The 22,419-nt window shown below is 44.6% G+C and overlaps 1 protein-coding gene across 1 annotated transcript in view; it reads left to right on the plus strand.

Annotated features, from left to right (window-relative positions):
* Nucleotides 1-1,006: 1,006 nt before the first annotated feature.
* The window catches only part of AJAP1 (adherens junctions associated protein 1), a 91,163-nt gene continuing 69,750 nt past the window's right edge, over nucleotides 1,007-22,419 (plus strand). Inside the window, exon 1 of the mRNA XM_006871746.1 lies at nucleotides 1,007-1,793. Coding sequence (XP_006871808.1) covers nucleotides 1,007-1,793 — 787 coding nt within the window. The remainder of the gene's footprint in view (nucleotides 1,794-22,419) is intronic.

Raw genomic sequence — 22,419 nt, forward strand, 5'->3', positions numbered from 1 at the left:
GCAAAGCACCTACTAGATGGTTGGTGCTCCAGGGATGTCTGTCCTGGATACCGCTGTGTTGTCCCATAGATTTGATCATATGGAGAGTGAGTCTGTAGGTGGTGCTAAATGTTGAAGATGCCTTGCAATCTACTTCTCTAAACTCCCAGCCAAGAAAGCCCTCTATGAGGTACTCTTTACTCTGACACACATGGGGTCAAGAGAAGTCTGGGTTATTTTTATTTTGCCATTTAAGGCAGGGAACTTTCATTATATAGAGAAAAGGCTTATCTGGGGATAAGATGTTGAAATTGTGTCCTCAGCTCTGCTAATCGCTTACTTCGTGACCTGTGGGAACCTCAATATTATTACGGGTGCAAGAAAGTGATTGGGGGCTGGAAGACAGTTAAGGTCACCTATTAGGACTAATCAGAAGAACCTGGGTGGAGCAAACGGGTAAGCAAGCACTAGACTAAGAACCAATTCTACCAAGAAGTTAGAGTCCACCCAGATCTACCTCAGAAGAAAGGCATGGCAACCGATTTCTGAACAAGCAATCATTGAAAACCCTGTAGAGCCCCTGTTCTACTCTAAGATGTTTGGGTTCACTGGGAGTTGGAGTCAGGACAACTAGTTACTGATTTTTCTATTTACGTAAGGGGACTTTGTTGGATTTGGTTTTGATTCCTATGAGCTGGGCCTTCCAGTTATCACCTTCTGCTGTGCCCTGGAAGCCTGTAAGGAGAAAGCATGAGACAACAGTTCATTAGAAACATAAGCAGTTCGATTTTAAGATGCTGATTAGTGGGCTGCCTTGAGTGGGCCTTTGAAGTAAAGTAATGAGGGGTTTCAGGCTCCTCTCCCTTTTAAAGTTAGGATTTGCTTTCATTACAAGAAAAGAGTTTCTTTGTCCTCCTGGTGGTGGTGAAAGACCCCACCCCCCACCCCCACTCTCATCCCCTGCCCCAGGCCAAGCTCCTGCTGCCTGGGCCCCACACTGACCTTCTCTCTCTCTCCACGCAGTTCCATGTCCTTCCGCTGGCCGGGCTGCTCCGCTGGAAGCCATGCTTGGATACTGATAGTCATGTTTCAGCTCGTCATCGAACTCCCGGTGTGTGAGTCCCTGGGCCCTGGACCTGAGTTCCGGCTCCTGCTGCGTTCACCACACCGGCCCCCCCGCCTGTGGAGCTTTAAGAGCGGACAGCCTGCGAGGATGCCCGCCGCTCTGTGGAGCCCCCGGCCGCCCCGCATGGAGCGGACCCACGGGCAACTTCAGGCCCCACGCGCCAAACGTGCACACAGACCCAGAGACCAGGCGGCCACCCTCTTGCCCAGAGGGGGACTCGCCAAGCCACCGGCCACTGCCAGATCCAGCCCTTCCCTGGCCTCCTCATCCTCCGCTGCAGGTGTAGGGGCCACGGACCAGCAGAGCCTCTTGCGGAGGGGGAGGCGGCACTTACAGGGGGGAGGCTTCGGCAGCTTTGACTTCCGAGGTAGCAGGCCCACCACCGAAACAGAATTCATTGCCTGGGGGCCCACGGGCGAGGAGGATGCCCTCCAGTCCAACACGTTTCCGGGGATGTACGGCCCCACCACCGTCTCCATCTTACAAACCCGGAAGACAACGGTGGCCACCACCACCACCACCTCCTCCACCACGGCCACTTCGGTGACCCTGCAGACTAAGGGGCTCACAGAGTCCCTGGACCCTAGGAACAGAATCCCCGTGGGGATCAGCACAATGGCGCCTTCCACCAGTCCCAGCAACAATGGGAAAGACATCCAGCCCCCGAGGATCCTGGGGGAGACCTCAGGTACAATCAATGCTGTATGGCTCGGGCTTGGTTGGGGGTGCGGGTGTTTGTCAGGGCGTGCTGAGATGTGGTCAGATGGGTGCTGCTGTGTGTCACTGTGATTTCCAGTGGCAGAGCCAGAAGCAAAGGGAAGCACTAGGAGTCAGGGCTTAGTAGCTTGGGGAAGATGAAGATGGTTTAAGATGTGAGCACATGTGGGGCACTAGGTTTATGCCTAGTACTCTGGAGAGGAACCGCGATTCTACTGACTGGTGAATGTGAGAATGGGCGCTCTTATTCCTTGAGACCATGCGCCACCCCCTCCCCACCCCTGTGATGCTATGTAAGGGACTGACTGAGCCCCATTGGGCAGAGCCATGTTTTCCAGAACTGTAAAGTTTCTTCTGCAGGGGCAATATAGGGACATATCTCACAGGGAAATTGACTGAACTGTGTGGATTCTATCCCTCCAGACTTGGCGGAGGTACTGTTCACTGTAATTGTTACTGTTGTGTGTGTTGAGTGGGTTCTGACTCATAGGAACCCTGTATAGTGTTTCCCAAGCTGTAAATCTTTATGGGAGCAGAAAGCCTCATCTTTCTCCCACAGAGTAGCTGGTGTATTCAAATTTCTGACCTTGGAGTTAGCATCCCAACATGTAACCCACTACACCAGAACAGGAATGGATTAGCTCATGGTTTTGGAGTCCAGAAGTTTCCAAGAGGCTAGTTTTCAGGATGTCTGCAAGGTGACGTTCTCTCTGGAGGCTTTAGGGGAAGATTCTTCCCTGTTTCTCCCAGCTTTTGGGACCACCGGCATTCCTTGGCTAGTGGATACGTCTTCACGTTGCCTCCCTCTCTCTGTTTGTCTGTGTGTGTGTGTGCTCTCCTCTTTTACCAGGACACCACTCACACTGAGTTAAGACTCTCTTTGCAGCACCAATGGGCTCAAGCATGGCAACAATAGTGAGGCTGGCCCAGGATTGGGCAGTGTTTCGTTCTGCTGTGCATAGAGTCCCTATGAGTCGGTACCGACTTGATGGCACCTAACAACAATACAACAACTACTACAGTATGACCTCATGCTCACCTAACTGACAACATCCTCAAAGACTCTGTTTTCAAACAGAGTCACATTCACAAGTGCGGGGTTAGTTCTTAAACGCATTTTTAGTGGGATCCAATGGTTACGAATCAGGCTGCTAATGTGAAGGCCGGCAGTTAGAAACTACCAGCAGTTTGCAGCAGAAAGATGCAGACGTTCTGCTCTCTTAAAGATTTGCGGCCTTGGAAACCCTGTGCAGGGTCACTATGAGTCAGAACTGACTCCACAGTACTTAAAAACAGCAACAAATCCACAACAGCCCAGGAAGAATTCTGCCTTAGAGAGCAGAAGGGGGAAGGCCAGGGTCAGGAAGACTTCCTGGTTCTAGCTGGTCCTTTGTGAACGTTATTCAGATTGTGGAGTGTCTTTTTCTGGGAGATGAACTAGGAGGACGCAGAACAGAACAAATGGCTTCTGTCCTTCTGCCAGTGTTATTCTATATGCATGAGGCCAGTTACTGTCCCTGGGCTTTAAATGCCGACTTCCATGGACTTTTTCAATTGTTTTCCTGGGTCTCATTCTCCAGTCACTTCTAAGGGACTAGCCCTTGAAATCTCCCAAGCCTGTATCCGTCAGCATGTGTGATTCCACAGTAGGCTGGGGCTGCAGAGCAGTGACCCCACCCACACACCAGAATGACTCAGAACATCTCCAATGGCACCAGCTGACTTCATAAACTCTGATGCAGGCTTCAGGGCCTGAACACAAAAGGGTTAAGACACCATGCAGTTTCCATACAGCCCACTCCTTCGCCCACTTGAGGATGGGGGCTCCCACCATCATCTTCAGAATCAAGGGAAGGATGAGAATTACTCCTCACAGCTTCTTTACATAGCTCATCCAGTTCTGTGCAAACTCAGCACTTACTCTTAGATGCTGAATCCTGACTGTGGGCCCTTCTTACCCTTGGGCATCAGGCCATGGCCAATGGTTGGGCAGGTTCCATTGTGACTTAATGTCTTCGTGTGGCTATAACATAAATACACACATGGGTTGCTTTAAAGAATGTCTCACATTTCAGGGGGCTAGCACTGGTTCTAAGGGGAGGTCCTTCTTCCTTGTCTATTTTAGCTTCTGTTGTTATAGCTGTTGAGTGTTGTTGAGTGATTTTGATTCATAGTGATTCCATTTGAACTGCCCCCTCCCCCACCCCCCAGTGCTTTCTAGGCATTATGTAGGATAAGCCCTTGACCACAAAGTGGGCAGTTCAAGTTCACCAGCCACACCTTGGAAACCCTATACGGAGTAGCTATGGGTCAGAACCGACTTGACGGCACGTAACAGCTACAACATTACAATGCTCTTCGCAGGGACAGATTGCTAGATCTTTCTTCCCATGGAGTGTCTTTGTTGTTGTTGTCAAGTGCGATTGAGTTGGCTCTGACCTATAGAGACCCTGTGTAGGGTTTCCAAGGAGCAGCTGGTGAGCTTGAACCACCAACCTTGCAGTTCAAACGGCTTTGCAGTCTGGCGCATGAACCCACAGTGCCACACCAGGACTTCGTGGAGTGGCTGGGTAGATTCAAATTACCAGCTTGTTGCTTAGCAATCAAGTGCTTCACCACTGGGCCACTGGGACTCCTTTTCAGCTTCTAATAGTCGGCAAGTTTTGGATCCTGAGCTTGTTGATTCATTTACTTCTGTCATTATTGGATAATATCTGTCTTCCCTAATCTGTGGTTCCTTGTCTCTGTGTATACTGCTCCGTTGTTGTTGTTGTTGTTGTTGTTGTTGTTAAGTACCGCGGAGTCGATTCCGACTCATAGTGACCCTGCACAGGGTTTCTGAGGCTGTAAATGTTTACGGGAGCAGAACGCCTCATCTTTCTCCCTCGGAACTGATGGTAGTTTCGAACTGCCAGCCTTCAGGTTAGCAGCCCGATTCGTAACCACTACGCTACCAGAGCTCCTTGAACTCAGAAATCATTAGGCTCAGGACCCACCCTACACTGATATGGCTTCATTAACCTAACAAAGAAAACTCTATTCCTGAAGAGGATAGCATCCAGAGGTATAGGATTAGGATTCCAATGCAAACTTATTGAGGACACAATTCAATTCATAATGCACAGTGTGGGTGGCGTTTGTTATTCAGCCCATGCATAGTACTCAATTTCCTTCTTCCACCTGGGCTAGAGAAGCTGCATTTTTCCTTCTGAGTTCCTCTTCTCTGGAGACCAGTATGTCTAGGAAAGCAGATCTAGCTCCATCCATTGCCAAGAGCCCAGGAATGGAAGCTGTGCACTTGAGGGTATCCCAGAAGAGGGTGTGGAGGTGTGGCATTTTGCCACCCACGTAACCTCCTCCAGTAATCTCTGCACACATGATTCCCACAATTCATCATCTCTGCGTCAGATGCTTTCGCGAAACTTAGAAAGCTTTAGTTTTTCTCTCAATAAACTCCCAAGCCATCATCATAATGGAATTTAGTGCTACAGAGTCATTTACTATCATCTCCTCTGCATACGTCACTTACTATGTAGGCATGGATGAGAAAACAAGTTCCCATTTATTTCAAATTACATTTGTTATTACTAAAGTTAAACTCCTGGGACAGCATTATAAGGCTTAGCAAATTAATTCACAGTACATTGGATGTTACTAATCCAACTTGACAGATGCTTATCTTGGAGGAGACTTATGGTTCTTCATAATATAATCTGGTGCTAGATTAATTTGTTTAGCAAAACAAATTTCAAAGGGGGAAAATATGTATGTATGCTTGGAATGCAGAGAAATGCTAATTCTGGAAAGTGACACCGGTCTGCACAGAAGGGAGATGGCAGGTTACAGTAGCCTTCATTAAGAAGGCCACGGCTGTCTCAACTTCCAGACCAAGAAGAGGGAAGAGAGGAAATGCTAGGGTGATTCCCCTGGGGGATTTCATCACAGGCCAGAGGTTACGAAATAAGTGAGTTAGACCCAAACACTGGGGCCATTAGAGCCAAAGCTGGAGCAACTCAATTTAGATACAGTGAAGAGCTGGCAGATGATGGAGAATGTGACTTCTTTGCTTGGGCTTCTTAATTCCTTTACCTGAACTGCAGGGTTCAGGCCTTTCTGAGGGAACTCAAATGTTAAAACCTCCCTGGATTGAAGGGTGGTAGAGACCAAGGATGGCCTCCTGTAAATCATTTTCGCCTGGGAGAAGTCAATGTAGATATGGGTCCCAGGATCTTTTTGGAAAGTGAGCACCATCATGATGTTGCAGGACCACAGAGTTGCAGTCTTGGAGGCCATGCGTGCTATGGTTTGCAGCATGCACTTGAAGGCTAATGATCAAGGTGTGGATCTGGATTGGCATTAAGCTGTGTGGTCCTGGAAGCCCCTTTTTTTCCCCTCCTGGCCTCCTTTATCAGCAAAATGGAAATCGGCATTATTTCTCCTAAATGGTTGCTGTAAGAATTCACTGAATTAACACAGAGCATAAAAAATGGTGCCTAGCACATAAAAACTTGTTGTTAGGTGCCATCAAGTCAGCACTAACTCAAAGCGACCCTATGTGCACCAGAATGCCACATTGCCCAATCCTGCACCAACTTCACAATTGTTGCTACGCTTGAGTCTGGTTCTGCTGCCACTGTGCTGATCCATCTCCTTGGGGGGCTTCTTTTTCTCTGACCCTTCACTTTATCAAGCATGATGTCCTTATCCAGGGACTGGTCCCTTCTTGTAATATGTCCAAAGAATGAGAGATGAATTCTGTACATCCTGGATTCCAAGGAGCATTCTGGCTGTACTTCTTCCAACACAGATTGGTTTGCTCTTTTGGCAGCCCATGGTACTTTTAATACTCTCCCCTAACACCAGAACTCAAATGCAATTCTTTTACGGTCTTCCTTATTTTCTGTCCAACTTTTGCATGCATATGAAATAATTTAAAATACCATGGTTTGGGTTAGATGCACTTTACTCCTCAAACTGACATATTTGCACTTAAATTTTAAAGAGGTCTTATGCAACCGATTTGCCTAATGCAATTTGTCATTTGATTTCTTGATGCTGCTTCCATGAGTGTTGATAGTTGACCTGAACAAAATGAAGGCTTTGCCAACTTCAATCTTTTCTCCATTTATACGGATGTTACTTATTGGTTCAGTAAGAATTTTTCATTTCTTTACACCAAGGTGCAATTCGTACCAAAGATCTTTGATCTTCATCAGTAAGTATTTTAAATCCTCTTGGCTTTCAGTAAGCAAGGTTGTATCATCTGCATATCTTAGATTGTGAGTGAGTCTTCCTCTAATCTTGGTGCCACATTTTTCTTCATATAATCCAGCTTCTCAGATTGTGTGCTCAGCATGCAGATTGAATAAGTATGGTGAAAGATTACAACCCTGGTGCACACCTTTCCCTAATTTGAAGCTACTCAAATCAGTGTCTCCTTCTTTGTTCATACAACTGCCTCTTGGTCTATGTAGACTTTTCGCATGAGCACAATTAAATGTTCCAAAATACTCATACCTCACAATGTTGTCTATAGCATGTCATGTTCCACAAAATCAAAAGCCTTTGCATAGTCAATAAAGCACAAGTAAACGTCTTTCTGGAATTCTCTGCTTTCAGCCAAGATCCATCTGACATCAGCATTGATATTCCATGTCTGACTCTGGCGTGAACCTCTGGCAGTTCTCTGTCAATGTACTGTTGCAGCAATTTTTGAATTATCTTTGACAAAATTTTACTTGCATGTGTTATTAGTGATGTTGTCTGATGAGTTCTGTATTCCATTGGGTCACATCTCTCTGGAATGGGCACAAATATGGATCTCTTCCTGTCAGTTGTCCAGGCCATGCAAATTTCTTGGCATAAATGAGTGAATGCCTCCAGTGCCACATCAGTTTGTTGAAATCTTTCCATTTGTATTCTATCAATTCCCAGAACCATGCTCTTTGTCAATGCCTTCAGTGAACTTTGGACTTCTTCTTTCAGTATGATTGGCTCTTGATCATATAATACCTCTTGAGATGGTGGAACATCAACCATTTCTTTGGTACAGTGACTATTTCTTCCATCTTCTTTTGATGCTATCTGAACCCTTCAATATTTGACCCATGTTGTTGTTGTTGTTAAGTGCCGTCGAGTTGGTTCCGACCCATAGCAACCCTGAACAGGGTTTCCAAGGCTGTAAATCTTTACGGGAGCAGAAAGCCTCATCTTTCTCCTGCGGAGCAGCTGGTAGTTTTGAACTGCTGACTTGCAAGTTCGCAGCCCAATTCGTAACCACTACACTACCAGAGCTCCTTATTTGGCCCATAGAATCCTTCAATATTCCGAGTCAAAGCTTGAATGTTTTGTCAGTTCCCTCAACTTGAAAAATACTGATCATGTTTTTCCCTTTTGGTTTTCTAACTCCATGTCTTTGCACATTTTGTTATAATACTTGACTTTGTCTTCTTGAGTTGACCTTTTTTGAAATTTCCTATTCATCTCTTTACCTCCCCGTGATTCCCCTTGCTTTCGCATCTCTATACTGGATAACAAGTTTCAGAGTCTCTTCTGATATCCATTTTGGTTTTTTCCTTCTCTCTTATCTTCCCAATGACGTTTTGCTGCCCTCCTGGATGATAGTCTTGATGTCATCCAAGAACTCTTCTGGTCTTAGGACTTTAGAATCTAATACATCAAATCTGTTCTTCAGAAGAGCCCTAAATTTAAGTTGGATATGTTTAATGTTGCACTTTAACTCTCGTGTACTTGTTTTAATTTTCTCCAGCTTCAGCCTTAACTTGTATATGAGCAATTGATAGTCTTTTCCGTAGGTTGCTCCTGGCCTTTTTTTGGCTGATGATATGGAGCTTTTCCACCATCTCTTTACACAGATGTACTCAATTTGATTTTTGTATATTCCATGTGGTGAGGTCCCTGTGAATAGTCGTCTTTTATTTTGTTTAAAAAGATATTTGCAATGAAGAAGTCATTGGTCTCTGCTGGTTTTCTGTCAATAAAGCTTGGATTGGAAAACAAAAAAGATAAAAAAAAAGAAGTCATTGGTCTTGCAAACTTCTGTCACCAAGATCATGTTTTCCAATCACTGATGCTTCCTTTTTATTTCCAACATTTGCATTCCAATCACCAGTAATTATCAATACATTTTGATTCCAGGTTTGGTCAATTTCAGACTAAAGAAGTTGGTTGTTGTTGTTAAGTGCCGTCAAATTGATTCAGACCCATAGTGACCCGGTATAGGGTTTCTGAGAAGCAGCTAATGAGCTTGAACCGCCGACCTTGCAGTTCAAATGGCTTTACAGTCTGGCACATTAACCCACAGCGCCATACCAGGACTTCTTTAATTCCATCATCACCTGTTTTAATGGTTGTTGCATAAATTTGAATAATAGTTGTATTAACTGGTCTTCCTTGTAGGTATATGGATATTATCCTAAGTCAGACAGTGTTGTACATCAAGACAGATCATGAAATATTATTTTTGATGATGAATAGGGTGCCATTCTTCTTCAATTTGTCATTCCCAGCATAGAAAATCATGTGATTGTCAAGTTCAAAATGGGCAATACCAGTCCATTTCAGCTTACAAATCCCTAGGATATCAATGTTTACTTATTCCATTTCATTTTTGACAATTTTTAAATTTCCTAGATTCATACTTCAAAAATCTGTGTCCCAATAATTAATAGATGCTTACATCTCTTTGTTTTCATTTTGAATTGTGCCCATCAGCAAATGAATGTTCCTAAGGCTTTACTCCATTCACATCATAACCGTCAACTGTACTTTGAGGAGGCAGCTCTTCCTCAGTCATATTTGCGTGCCTTCTAACCTGAGTGGCTCATCTTCTGCCATTATATCTGACAATATTTTGGCAGTCTTTGTCATGTTTTAATCTTTAATATTCTTGTGCTATATGACAGAGTCCTACTGTTGTTCATTAGGTTTTCAGTGACTAAATACTCAGAAGTAGTCCATTTCTCCTTCTTCTTAATCTGTCTTAGTCAGGAAGCTAAGCTGAAACCTGTCCATCCTGTGTGACCCTGCTGGTATTTAACATACTGGTGACAGAACTTCCAGTGTGACAGAAACATTTTTGCCACCACAGTATGACAAACTGTCAGACAAGTGGTGACCATATATATTAGTTATTTTTAAACCTAGCAAAAATGGTCCGAGAAAAGACTTACTGATCTCAGGGGATGAACTAGCCTCTAGGGACTCCAGAGTCTTGTCATCTCAGACATCCAGCTTTGACCATTCACTATTGGAGGGACTTCAAATATGCAAGTAGGTTTTAGTAAGTGATATAATAGATTCATTACACCAGATCTACTATTAAAACAGGGAAGGATTTCAGAATCAGATCTGAGAACTGTTAAGTTTTATCCTTGCTTTGATAGAGAAATATTTAGAAAGGATGTGTTAGATTTTTCTGTTGTCTATAGTACTGACATTGCTGGTGACCAGAAAGGCAGGTTGCTGATGATTTGATACTCTGAAAGTCATCAGGAATGTTGTATGAACCACCTGCTGAAATCATCAATAGACCCATTTCTCAGAAACCACCCTGTAGGTAAAATAAATACTTATAAATCATCCTTATTTCGTGTAGTGGTTAAAAGTCCCACTGCCTGCTTTCAGATTCCTTGCTTCACCTCATATTAGCTGTGTGAACACGACAACTTGCTGTCCTTTCTCTGTCTCAATGGCAATAATACGTATAATTGTCTCATCACATTGTCACAAGGGTTAAATGAGACACTATACTGCCTGGGACATAAAAACTGCTTAGTAAGTATTCGTTTCTCTTAAGGAGATGGTGATGATAATAATGAGTATGCTGTTGACATTAATACTGATGATAATGATGACATTGAGGATGAGGACCAAGGTGATGATGACATTGAGGATGAGGCTGGAGATCATAATGATGATGATATAGATGGGGACCATGGTAATGCTGACACTGAGGATGAGGATGAGGATCATGGTGCTGATGACATTGAGGATGAGGACCATGGGGATGGTGACACTGACATTGAGGATGAGGATCATGGTGATGATGACACAGAGCGTGATGGTGATGCTGACATAGACAATAAGGCAGAGGGCCATGTTTATGATGATACTGAGGGTGAGGATAAGGACCATTGTGATGATGACATGCAGGATGAGGACCATGGTGATGATGACATGCAGGATGAGGACCATTGTGATGATGACATTGAGGATGAGGACCTTGATGGGGATGATGATGGGGATGATTAGCACTGTGACAATTTGCTGCCCATCCTTGGTTGCTCTGTTATGGGGTCTTTCCATGAGGTCATTGATGCTCCATATCAAGGCGTGGATGGTGCTGGCCAGGAGCCACTTGGGATGGAAAATCACCTGGCACAGGTTCTCAGAGGCGCTGCACTCCCGCCTCCTACTGTGCTGGCAGAGGGTGAATGTCAGCTGGGTCGGAAGTTCATTTGAGGCCCAGGGAGGAGGCTGTCCCACAGAGTGTCTGTCCTCCTCTGACAACCTTCTTGCTGGTTAAGCTTTGCATCTGCAATCAGAGAGTCTTCTGAGAGCAAGTACTTTCCTACACTTTTATCTTAAAGCTTGTGAATTAGGAAAATTCACGCTATGTGATTTTGTTTAGTGAATGGATCAACTGTGGGAACACATGGGACATGGTGTATACAGTGGGTGCTCAATCAACATTACTTGTGTATGATGGTCTCAGGGTCACCACCTCCTTGAATTCTGCACCTGTATCTTGTGACCCTGCCAAGGCATACTGTCACTTTTCCCATCTGTTTATTGTCATGGGTCCCAGAGGGTGCCCCAGCCAGGAAGCGTTGAAACCCTTTAAGTTTCCATAACTATTCAAGATTAGTTCTCATCCAGATCAATCACGCATTGGTGACACACAGCAGCTCAAGGATGCGATGGCTCAGATGTCACCCCAGTCCTGCCTGGTAATTTTTACATTGGAATTCACTCATGCATTTCCAAGAATGCTTCTCAAGTTTCTTTGTCCTTGTCACAGTGAGGACGTCAGTGTCCTTTAGGTATGTACTTTTGCAAACACAAGGGACTGGCTGGTGTCATTTTATCTGCACCCTGATTGTCAGCTGACCTGAACAGAGACGCAGGCGAGCCAACCTCAGGAGCAAGTCTCATTATGATGAAATATTTTCTAAAGACCAGAATCAGAGTAGAAGGAAATTAGAAGTAGATGTAACAGGGAGACATGCTTCTTTCCTTTCTGTTTAAAGCCACTGTGACAGTTGAAATGCTGAGCCCCTTTTAATTAAGTTGCTGGATATTTGCTACCAGGGAACTGAATCCGTCTTTAATTTAAAGATACTTGAAGCAAATGACTCATGAACTTCACAAGTTTTGAGTGGCTTAATTGGGATAAAAGCATCAAAGAACAAATGAGCATTATAGGTTCTATGAACCATCCTCAACTTTGTAGATGGTGAGACGATCTTTAGGGTCTTAACTGGGACTTTCTGAATGGACTCCACAAGGTGACCCCTGTGACCTGTGTCCCCCAGATCTTTGCAATGGGTAAAGTTTGTCTTACAGGCCGATACCGGGTGGCACCTCTTCGAGGGTCCCCACCATTTTTGCTGAGCAAAGTTGTGTTCACACTGACTGGCTAACTAAGTTCCAACTCATTCAAACCAGCCTCTAGTCTGGGTGTGGTACCATAGAATAAGAGCTCCGCCTCAAGGTCGGATTGAACTGCAAGTTCGATGGTCCAGACTCACCAGCCATTCCTCACAAACCCTACACAGGGTCATTCTGAGTCGGAATCGACTCAAAGGCACTTAATAACAGCAACAATTTTTTCCAGAGAGGACTGTGTCACAAACTTCTTTTTAGTTTCCTTTCCCTTTCTTCTTGCTCCAACTGACTTGCATTTAGTGCTTTTAAGCAATTTTGTTTCCTGCAGTGCCTTGTTCTCCTTCTAAGAGCACATTAGGGATTGGGAAAGGTTCTTGAATCATTGCACAACCATGGTGCCTGTCTAAACCATTTTGTACCCAGATGCTGCTAAGCTGAATTCTTGTGTTCTTCTCATCTGGCCCCTAAGGGCTGAGTATCTTTTGGGTAAGTTTGAAACAGGAACACCTTTCTTCTATCTTGAAGCCACAGTCCTTCAAGAGTGTGGTTGGGGTTGTCAGTTGTCTGCCCAGGTTCCCAGGGAGTTGAGACCACCAAGGAACATTTAAGCATGCATCCACAGGGAACACAGTTCTGTGGGACGTGTTTCTTTATACCTCAAGCATTTCACTAAGAACTGGATTGATAGCAGATCCATTTTATATCCAGTGAATTGAATTTACCGTTTTCATCTACTCACAGGGGAAGGATTCTGAGCATCCAGATTAACTCATATCAGATAGAAAGCCATTTTTAGAATTCTGATTTGACTCTATCACTTTTAGAGTTTCTGGTCTCTTGATCAATTGCTCATTGAACCATCAACTCTATATTTAGTTTCTATCAAATGCCATCGAGCTGGGGTGGGATGGAGAGAGGGCGTTTAGGAGATGGAAATCATGGTCCCTTGCCCTCTTCAAGAATCTGTTTGGGAACCTACCTTTCTTGTGTCCAAGACAAACAAGGACACACCATTGTGCACGAGAGATATGGCAGTTGAGGGGAGGGGAGGAAATGTCGCAAAGTACACAGCAGTCAGTCAGTTGTTGATTATTTGGACAATATATAAGTCCTAAGAGGTGGAGCCTTTTCAGGTGGGAAGGGCCGAGTCAAGTCAGTCCATGGGTATAGGAGGGTGTGTCAGGCAGAGAGGGACATGGTGGGAGCAGTGAGAGCTTAGGGAGGTGAGCAGAGTACAGAGTTGAGGAGGGCAAAGCTTGTATAACCCAAGAGACCTGGGCTCCAGAGGGAGTGGGGCTAACTTTGTTGTCCTTGTTGAGTCCGTTCTGAATCATAGTGATCCAGTATATGATTTCCAAGCAGCAACGGATGGGTTTGAACTGCTGATCTTGTGGTTCACAGTCCGGTGGTGATCCTGCTTTGGAGGGGACAACTCACAGCAGCTGGAGACAAAAATAACAACTCACTGCCAATGCCATCTGCTCAATTTGGACCCATAGCAGCCTGTAGGACAGAGTAGAACTTGCTCCTGACAGTTTCTGACATTGTCAATCTTTATGGGAAGATACAGTGTCATCTTTCAGCTAGTGGGTTGAAACCACTGACCTTTAGAAGCCCAGGGCTCCTAAAAACAATAACCACAGCGAAAACTACCCAAAAAGTTGCTGTAGATCCTGTTGACTCCAATTCATGGTGACCCCATCTGTGTAGGAGTAGAACTTCTCCATAACCCTGGGTTTCCAATGGCTGATTATTCTGAATCAGAACATAATGGTATTTCTTCTAAGGTGCCTTATGGTGGAATCAAACCTCTGACCTTTCAGTTAACAGCTTAGCACGTTAAGCATTTGCACCCTCCAGGGACTTTCTCTGGAACTAGAAGCTGGATAAGAAAGAAAAATGTCTGAGGCTCCTCCCTCAGCTCTCACCATCCTTAGAATACTTGTGCGCTAGTGCTTATTTGTCAAGAGCAAGAAAAAGTGCCTTCATCTTCCCATCAGCATTCTGAGGATGCCAGAGAGGTTGGCCTCTTACCTGTCTTCCTGAGTTCTAGTGTGTGGGACAGTGAACACAGCGGTGTATGTACGGACAGGTTCTAGGACCAGTCAGCAAAGAGTGCTTTCAGTCTGGATATTAGAGATAAACTGAACCAAGCAGGGAGCCACCATGTTTGGGCGAGGAATTATATTTTCTGCAATGCTAGGAGAACTCCTCCATTATCCTTGCATTGACGGAGATGATGATGTTAGCTGCCTTTGAGTTTATTCTGACCCAGGCCATTCTTATGTGCACGAGAACATCCTCATGATTCAAGGCTGGCATGTGGCGTAGTGGTTATGAGTCAGGCTGCTAACCTCAAGGTCGGCAGTTCAAAACTGCCAGCAGTTCCATGGGAGAAAGATGAGACTTTCTGCTCCTGTAAAGATTTACAGCCTCAGAAACCCTATACAGAGTCACTATGGGTTGGAACTGACTCCGTGGTATGGTGTGGCACTGTGGCTTAATGTGCCAGACTGAAAAGCCATTTGATCTGCAAGGTCAGCAGTTCAAGTTCACCAGCTGCTCCTCGGAAACCCTACACAGGGTTGCTATGCACCAGGATCGACCTGATGGCACTTAACAACAACAACAACAACCATGTTTGAGTTCATCCTTGCAATTATTGTGCCAGTTCATCTCTTCTTCTTTCAATGATTGATCTCTCCTGATAGCTTGTCCAAAGTGAGTAAGACAGGTAGCTTGTGATCCTTAAAGGGTTTCACTGGCTAGGAGACAGGGCTTGATGATGGATTAGGGAGAAGTGCAGTGCAGACCTCTGTCAGCAATAACACAGAATACCAGATGAAGCAGGGTCAGGGGACAGTCCCACAACTCTGAACTGTATAAAAAGGAATATTTAGAAAGTTTGAAGGCTTACAGCCAATGGAATTTGTAACAGAAGCAAGAAAGGTAGTGTTTTCTGATCTGCAGCTCCTAGCCGGCTTCTGGAGCTGCCATATTGGGCATGACTGAGGGGGTGAAGGATCAGAGTAGTGTTTGCACTGCAGCAGTCTGACTGATCCTCGGAGATAAAGGTGTGGACATTTCTTTTCTTTTTTTTCTCTCTCTCTGTTCATTGGTCTCTCGCTGTCTGTACACCTCCACTCTGGTGACTAGAGGGGATTCCTGAGCAAGTGGACACCCCCACCCCCAGATTGTTCTACTACGCTTGCATATGGATCTGCTCAGCAAAAGCCACTAAGAAAGTGGAAGACACTGCTTAAAACTGAAGGGTTCCTCAAAACGGCTACAGCTGGCCATAAACTGTTGAACGGGGGTTGTGGAGTGGGAGAGAGACAGACTGAAAAGGAAACAGGTCGAAAATTAAATCCTGAGTTACGTCATAAGGAGCAAAGTAACATCTAGAAATTTCTCAGGCAGCCTTGAAGGCAAGAAGCCAAGAGAGGGGTGTTAAAGTCATACTCATATTTTGCTACAGATTTTTTTTCCTCTTTTCTTTTATGTGATTATAGGCTGTAGTACCTGATCTGTTTTTTGTTTGTTCCTGTTTGTTGTTGTTGTTGTTTTTTTTTCAGTCCCCCTTTTACATTCAGGGGCTCTTTCTCTCCCTGTATTACCCAAAAAGAGACAGCAACTGTGGTCATACAGCCAAGCTACAGTCACACCCTGTAAAATCCCACCATCCAGGCAAGAACCAATAACAGCTGCTATACATCAGATAGACAGCCGACACCTGCTATAGTTACTCTGAGTTAAGTAATAAGAAAAGTGAAAAGGGAAGCCCATCTCTGGATCCCATTTTCCTGAAGGCAATCAGAAAGCTCAAAAATACATCAACAAACAGTCATCTAATTATTGAAAACACACCTAATTATTGAAGGTGCCCAAGGAACAAAACCGACTATTTTGACACATTTCCAGAAACAAGATAGAATAACTAAGACATATGAGCTGCAGGTACACCTAGACTTCCCACTTGAAGGAGGGCAGGCTTTAGAACTGCTTGAAAAGGAATTTGGAAGAATGATATTGAGGTGCATCCAAATGCTCCACAGAGGATTTGAGAAAAATAAGGAAGAAGTCAGGAAAGCACAACAAAAATCAAATAAGATAAATACAGCATTGGAAACAATTTAAAACCTGCAAAAAGAGGTCCAAGTGATTAATAATAAAATATCAGAAATGGAAAATACACTGAAAGGACAACGGAGTAGAATTGAAGAGATGGAAGCCAGAACTAGTGATCTGGAAGACAAATCTCTCAATACTGCTAAGATAGAAGAACAAGCAGAAAAAAAGATTTTAAAAATCTGAAGAAAGTAAGATTCATGTGGGACAACATACAGAGGAATAATTTAAGAATCATTGGCATTCTGGAACAGGAAGAATCACACAAGTCCATAGAGGAGATAGTTGAAGCTCTTCTGGAAGAAAATTTCCCTTACGTCCTGAAAAATGAAAAGATAAGCATTCAAGAAGCTCAACTAACCCCAGGAAGGATAGATACCAAAGGAAAATCATCAAGACATATCATAATTATGCTCTCTAAAATCAAAGATAAGGAGAGAATCCTGAAAGCAGCTAGGGAAAAGAGAAGTGTTATTTACAAAGGCAGGCAAATCAGATAAAGCTCTGATCTCTCTGCAAAAACAATGCAGGCTAGAAGGCAATGGGGAGACATATATAAAACTCTGAAATAAAACAAAAACAAACAAACAAAAAAACTGCCAACCAAGAATCATCTACTGAGCAAAGCTGTCAATTAAATACAAAGGTGCAATAAAAGGTTTTCATTAGATAATTCATAGAAGAGGTTGCCATTCCTCTCTTTGTAGACTATCTTAGTCTGAAAACTCCACTGAAACCTGTCCACCAAGGATGATCCTGCTGGCATTTAAAATACTGGTGGCATAGCTTCAGTATCACAGCAACATGCACGCCAACATGCAAGTACCACAAGCTGACAGATGAGTCCCATGTGACTGTCTCCTGTAGGCGAAGTATTGCCCTCACCTTTCCAGCAGATGAATTCCAAGGGAAGCTCCAGAGATCCCCAGCTGATTGGGCTCCAATCCCAGAAATGTAGCCAAAATCACAAGCAGGCATGTGATGTGGAAGTACCATCTGGTTGAAAGTGAAGACAAAGACCTGGATCTTTGCTTTGGATGCAGTTCAATGACTGTTATAAAGCTCGGTCCTGCAGTTTGATGTGAGAATGAGGTGATCAGCAATCATAGAGGAGCTGAGTCTCTATTTCCGGAAGTTTCCTCTGGCCATGTGGATACCAAGTTTGTCAGGGAGCATGGTAGGTACTCACTCACCAAGAATTATGTTCACACAGTGGTGATGATGGTGGATGTATGGTGACCATGCATGAGACAGCTGAAACCAATGGAGAGAGCAACACCCTTGACTGAGACTTGAACTCAGGATCTGAACATCATTGCTCACCATCTGTACGTCCTCAGCTGTATCACATGACCTCACAGTCTCATCTTCTCTGCCTGCAAAACTGGGGGGGGGGTGTGAAATTCCTACCTGAGAAGACCATTCTGAGGCTTAAATGTGTCATCCAATTGGAAAGCCTCAAATACAGTGCTGAGAACCATAGTAAAGTATTAGACAATATTAATGAAGTCTGAAAGTACATATATCCTACACTCATGTGTCAGTTGTGTCATTTTGTGGTGGCTTGCATGTTCCAGTGCTGCTAGAAGCTATGCCACCACGATTTCAAATATTAGCAGGGTCATCTATGGTGGGCAGGTTTTAGTAGAACTTCCAGACTAGGAACAGGTTATCTGTTTCTAAAAAACAGCCAGAGACAACCTGAATGATCACACTGGACAATTGATCATGGGACTGGACAGCATGGGGTTGCACTATGCATAGGGTCACCATAAGTTGGGGCCAACTCGATGGTCACAAAAATCAACAACAACAATGGAACTCAAAGACCTGTTAAATACATCCCCTCCATCTAATTGCACAGGTGCACCTGAGAGATTGTGTTCAGCAAATGCCATTTCCTCTCTGTGTTCTTCAATATCTTACTCCCAAGTCAATCAAGAAATCTGGTGCATACAATTCTAGCTGAGGTAGGTTCTCTCTACCCTAGAGAATCTCTATTCTCACCAGGCCCACCCTGGAGACAATCAAAAACTCTCAATGACATGGAAAACTGACAACCCCCTTGTGTGGTGTCTTGAACATTTAGACTGCAGGAGGGGAGATGTGGGTTGGAGACCACATGCCCACTGCAAGAGAAAGACTTGAAGCATCTCTACAAACTTTCCCCTGGACACACTACTCTGTCTCTCATTGGCCTATTGGGGGTCACTTTCTGGCTTGCCAGTTATGTGCTTGACTCCTGACTATGAATGAAGGCATATTAGGAAGCAGACAGGAAGATTCTGGAGTTGAAGAAGGCTAAGACACTAGTCCAAAGTGGCGAGTGGAGCAGGGGCACTAACCAGGCTCCTGAGTCATGAACCAGGACACAGCTATGATTCCTGGAGGACTTGGGGCCATGGCGGACCTCCATTCCATCATTGTCCTCTCCAAAGCACCTATGCAGGCTGAAGCACTTGGACAACATTAAGATGAGCCCAGATCCAAGAGGTGCTGAGAACAGAGGTGCCCATGGCCTTTGTTAAGGGTCAGGTAACTTAAGGTTCAGAATGATGCCAGCCCTGCTATTGGGGCCAAAGTGAAAGAGAAACAAGTGGAGCTAGTGAATATGGGGCCAAGTATCCAAGGAGTCTTGCTGTGAATGGGAGAGGAGAAAAGGAGATGGCAGTCAGGATGAGAGGGGTTAAAGAGAGGTTTTTAAATTATCTAATTTCCTAATGTAGGAATGTGAAGACGCTTTTTCCTGCACTGTGTAGGAGCCAACAGAGGAGGTGAATTTATGATACAGGGAAAACAGAGATATCGCAGAAGCAAAGTCTTAGGAAGACAAAGAATTAGCCTCAATGCTTGTCCTTCAGTCCAATGTTCTTGCACAGCCAGGAGAGGGCCAGTTGAGCTCAAAGTCAAGAGAGCTGGTTCAGGAAATTCTGCATTATACCTCCGGTGATGGTGGCTGTTGTTGTTGTTGTCAGGTGCCACTGAGTCGGAACCAACTCATAGCAACCCCATGCACAGCAGAACGAAACAATGTCCGATCCTGGACCAACCTCACTACTGCCACCACACTTGACACCATCAATGATGCCACCTGGCTGATCCATCTCATTGGGGGTCTTCCTCTTTTTCTCTGACCCTCCACCTTACCCAGCATGACGTCCTTCTCCAGCGACTGTTCCCTCCTGACAATAGGTCCAAAGTATGAGAAACGAAATTTAGCCATCTTGGCTTCCAAGGAGCACTCTGGCTGCACTTCTTCCAAAATGGATCTATTGGTTCTTTTGGCAACCCATGGCACTTTTAGTATTCTCCTCCAACACCACAACTCAAAGGCATCAATTCTTCTACGGTCTTCCTTATTCACTGTCCAGCTTTCGCATCCATATGAGGCTATTGAAAATACCATGACTTGGGTCAGGCGCACCTTAGTTCTTAAGGTGACATCTTTGCTCTTCAACACTTTAAAAAGTTCCTGTGCAGCAGATTTGCCCAATGCAGTATGTCGTCTGATCTCTAGACTGCTGCTTCCACAAATGTTGATAGTTGATCCAAGAAGAATGAAGTCCTTGACAACTTCAATCTTTTCTCTGTGATGGTGGTAGTGGTGGTTATATACTGAGGAGTCAGTTCTGACTCATAGCTACCCTGTAGAGGGTTTTTGAGGCTGTAAATCTTTATGGGAGCAGAAAGACTCATCTTTCTCCCAAGGAACAGCTAGTAGTTTCAAACTGCTGACTTGGAGGCTAGCAACTTAACTTGTAACCACTACACTACCAGAGCAACGGGTATTATTTTCCTTTTACTGGCAAGGATATACAATAGCCCAGGTAGTCAAAGCCCATGATGAACACTCCTGGTGTTCAACAAAGGTTTCTACCCTTGTTGAACTTCACTCCCCTCATAAACAGATAGACAATAAATGTTGTTAAGTGTCATCCAGTTGATTCCAACTCATAGCAACCTTGTATAGGGTTTCTGAGGAACAGCTGGTGGGTTTGAACTGATGACCTTGTGGTTCTCAGTCCAGTGTTGATCCTACAGCACCACACCAGGAGTCCAGACAATAAATAGTTGTTGTTAATTGCCATAGAGTTGGCTCTGTCACATGCCAACTTCATGCATAACAGAATTAAACATTGCCTGGTCCTGCTCCATCTTCATGATCATTGTTATGTTTGAGTTCATTGTTGTGGCCTTCATGTCATTCCGTCTCATGAGGGTTCCTTTGTTTTTGTTTATCTGGTATTAACTATGACGACTTTTTTCTAGCAATTGGCCTTTACTGATGATGTGTTCAAAGTGAGCTGTGTCTCACCATCCTCACTTCTAAAGAGCATTCTGGTTATTTCTTCTAAGGCTAACTTGTTGGTTCTATTCATTCTTCTTCATCATTATCACAATTTGAATGCATCCGTTCTTCATCAGGGGGAATGAAGGGCAGGAACCGTGCAGGGGAATCCCATGGCAGGAATGAGGAAGGACAGTGGTAGTGGAACTAGAAGAAAGGAGGCGGAGTGGCTACTAGAGCTAGGGAGAGTGAAGGAGACTGCGGAAGTCCTGCTCACAAGCAGGAGTTTGGGTTTTTCCTGAGTTCAAAAAGGATCATTTTTGAACAATCGTTGTTGAAGGTTCTTTTTGTTAGCTGCCCTCAAGGAACAACATGAGGATCGGCTCAGACTCTGAGTTATGGTGATCTTGTACAACCGGATGAAACATTGTCTGGTCCTGAGTCTTCCTCACAAGCACCAGCATGTTGAAGTCTGTTGTTGAGGCTGTTGCATCGATCCAGCTCTCTGAGGGTTCCATCACCCTCACTCTTTGAAGTAGAAGGAGCGAGGGAGGCGGGACCCTCAGAGAAAGACCATTTGCTAGAAAAAAGACATCATGATGCCCCTTCTAGCGTCTGATCCCTCCTGATGATGTGTTCAAAGCAAGTGAGTCAGACAGTGCTCTGTTGTGATCCATAATGCTTTCATTGGCTAATTTTCAGAAGTAAGTCTCCAGGCCTTGTTTTCTCATCTGTCTTAGTTGGGAAACTCTGCTGAAACCTATCCACCATGGGGGACCCCGCTAGTATTTGAAATACAGATGGCCTAGCTTTCAGCATCACAGCAACACACAAGCCACCACATTATGACAAACTGACAAGTGGATATTGGAGGAGAGGGCCATTTTGGATAGCCAAATGGGCAAGCTGGCTTCTGTCCTCGTTGGCCTTGGTGATGTCCCTGGTGTTAGCCCTGCAGTAGGGTAAGGAGCTCAGTCCTCATCTAAACAGCAGAATCGGAAGTGTATCTTGAGCACCACCTTGCATCAACACGTGCATTCTGTTTTCCAGGGCTCTGCAACCCCACCTACCTGGCCAAAATCAGTTATTGGGAAACCAGCAAATGCCAATATCGCAGATTCTCTCTGTGTGAATTTAAGTCACTGCACAACATCTCCCAGCCGAGCCCCATCAGCCCTTCTTTCTAGGTGTGGGAGAGGGCTCTCCCTGCTGTCAAAGGCTTTGCCTTGAGGTTTGATGGATTGTCAGGTTGCTCAAATTGACCTTCTGGAGCAGATTCCCTAGCAGCCTTCTCTAATTTGCATTGGGTGCGGTCTTGCTGTTGACAAAGTCAAACCAAGTAGAAACAAAGACTTGAATCTCTCTTCCTCTGAGCCCAGAGCTTTATTGGGATGGACATTACATCTGCTTCCATGGGAACATAGCAGGGATAGTTAGGGAGTGTGGGGCTCACAGAAAATCTAACCCCAAAAGGACAGTCAGTGGTCAGCTTTCTGTTCCTCTGTCCTTGATCAGTGGAGGCTGAGATATGACCACAGATCACACAGGACTC

The sequence above is a fragment of the Chrysochloris asiatica genome, unplaced genomic scaffold, assembly GCF_000296735.1.
Source record: "Chrysochloris asiatica unplaced genomic scaffold, ChrAsi1.0 scaffold00173, whole genome shotgun sequence".
Taxonomy (NCBI): Eukaryota; Metazoa; Chordata; class Mammalia; order Afrosoricida; family Chrysochloridae; genus Chrysochloris; species Chrysochloris asiatica.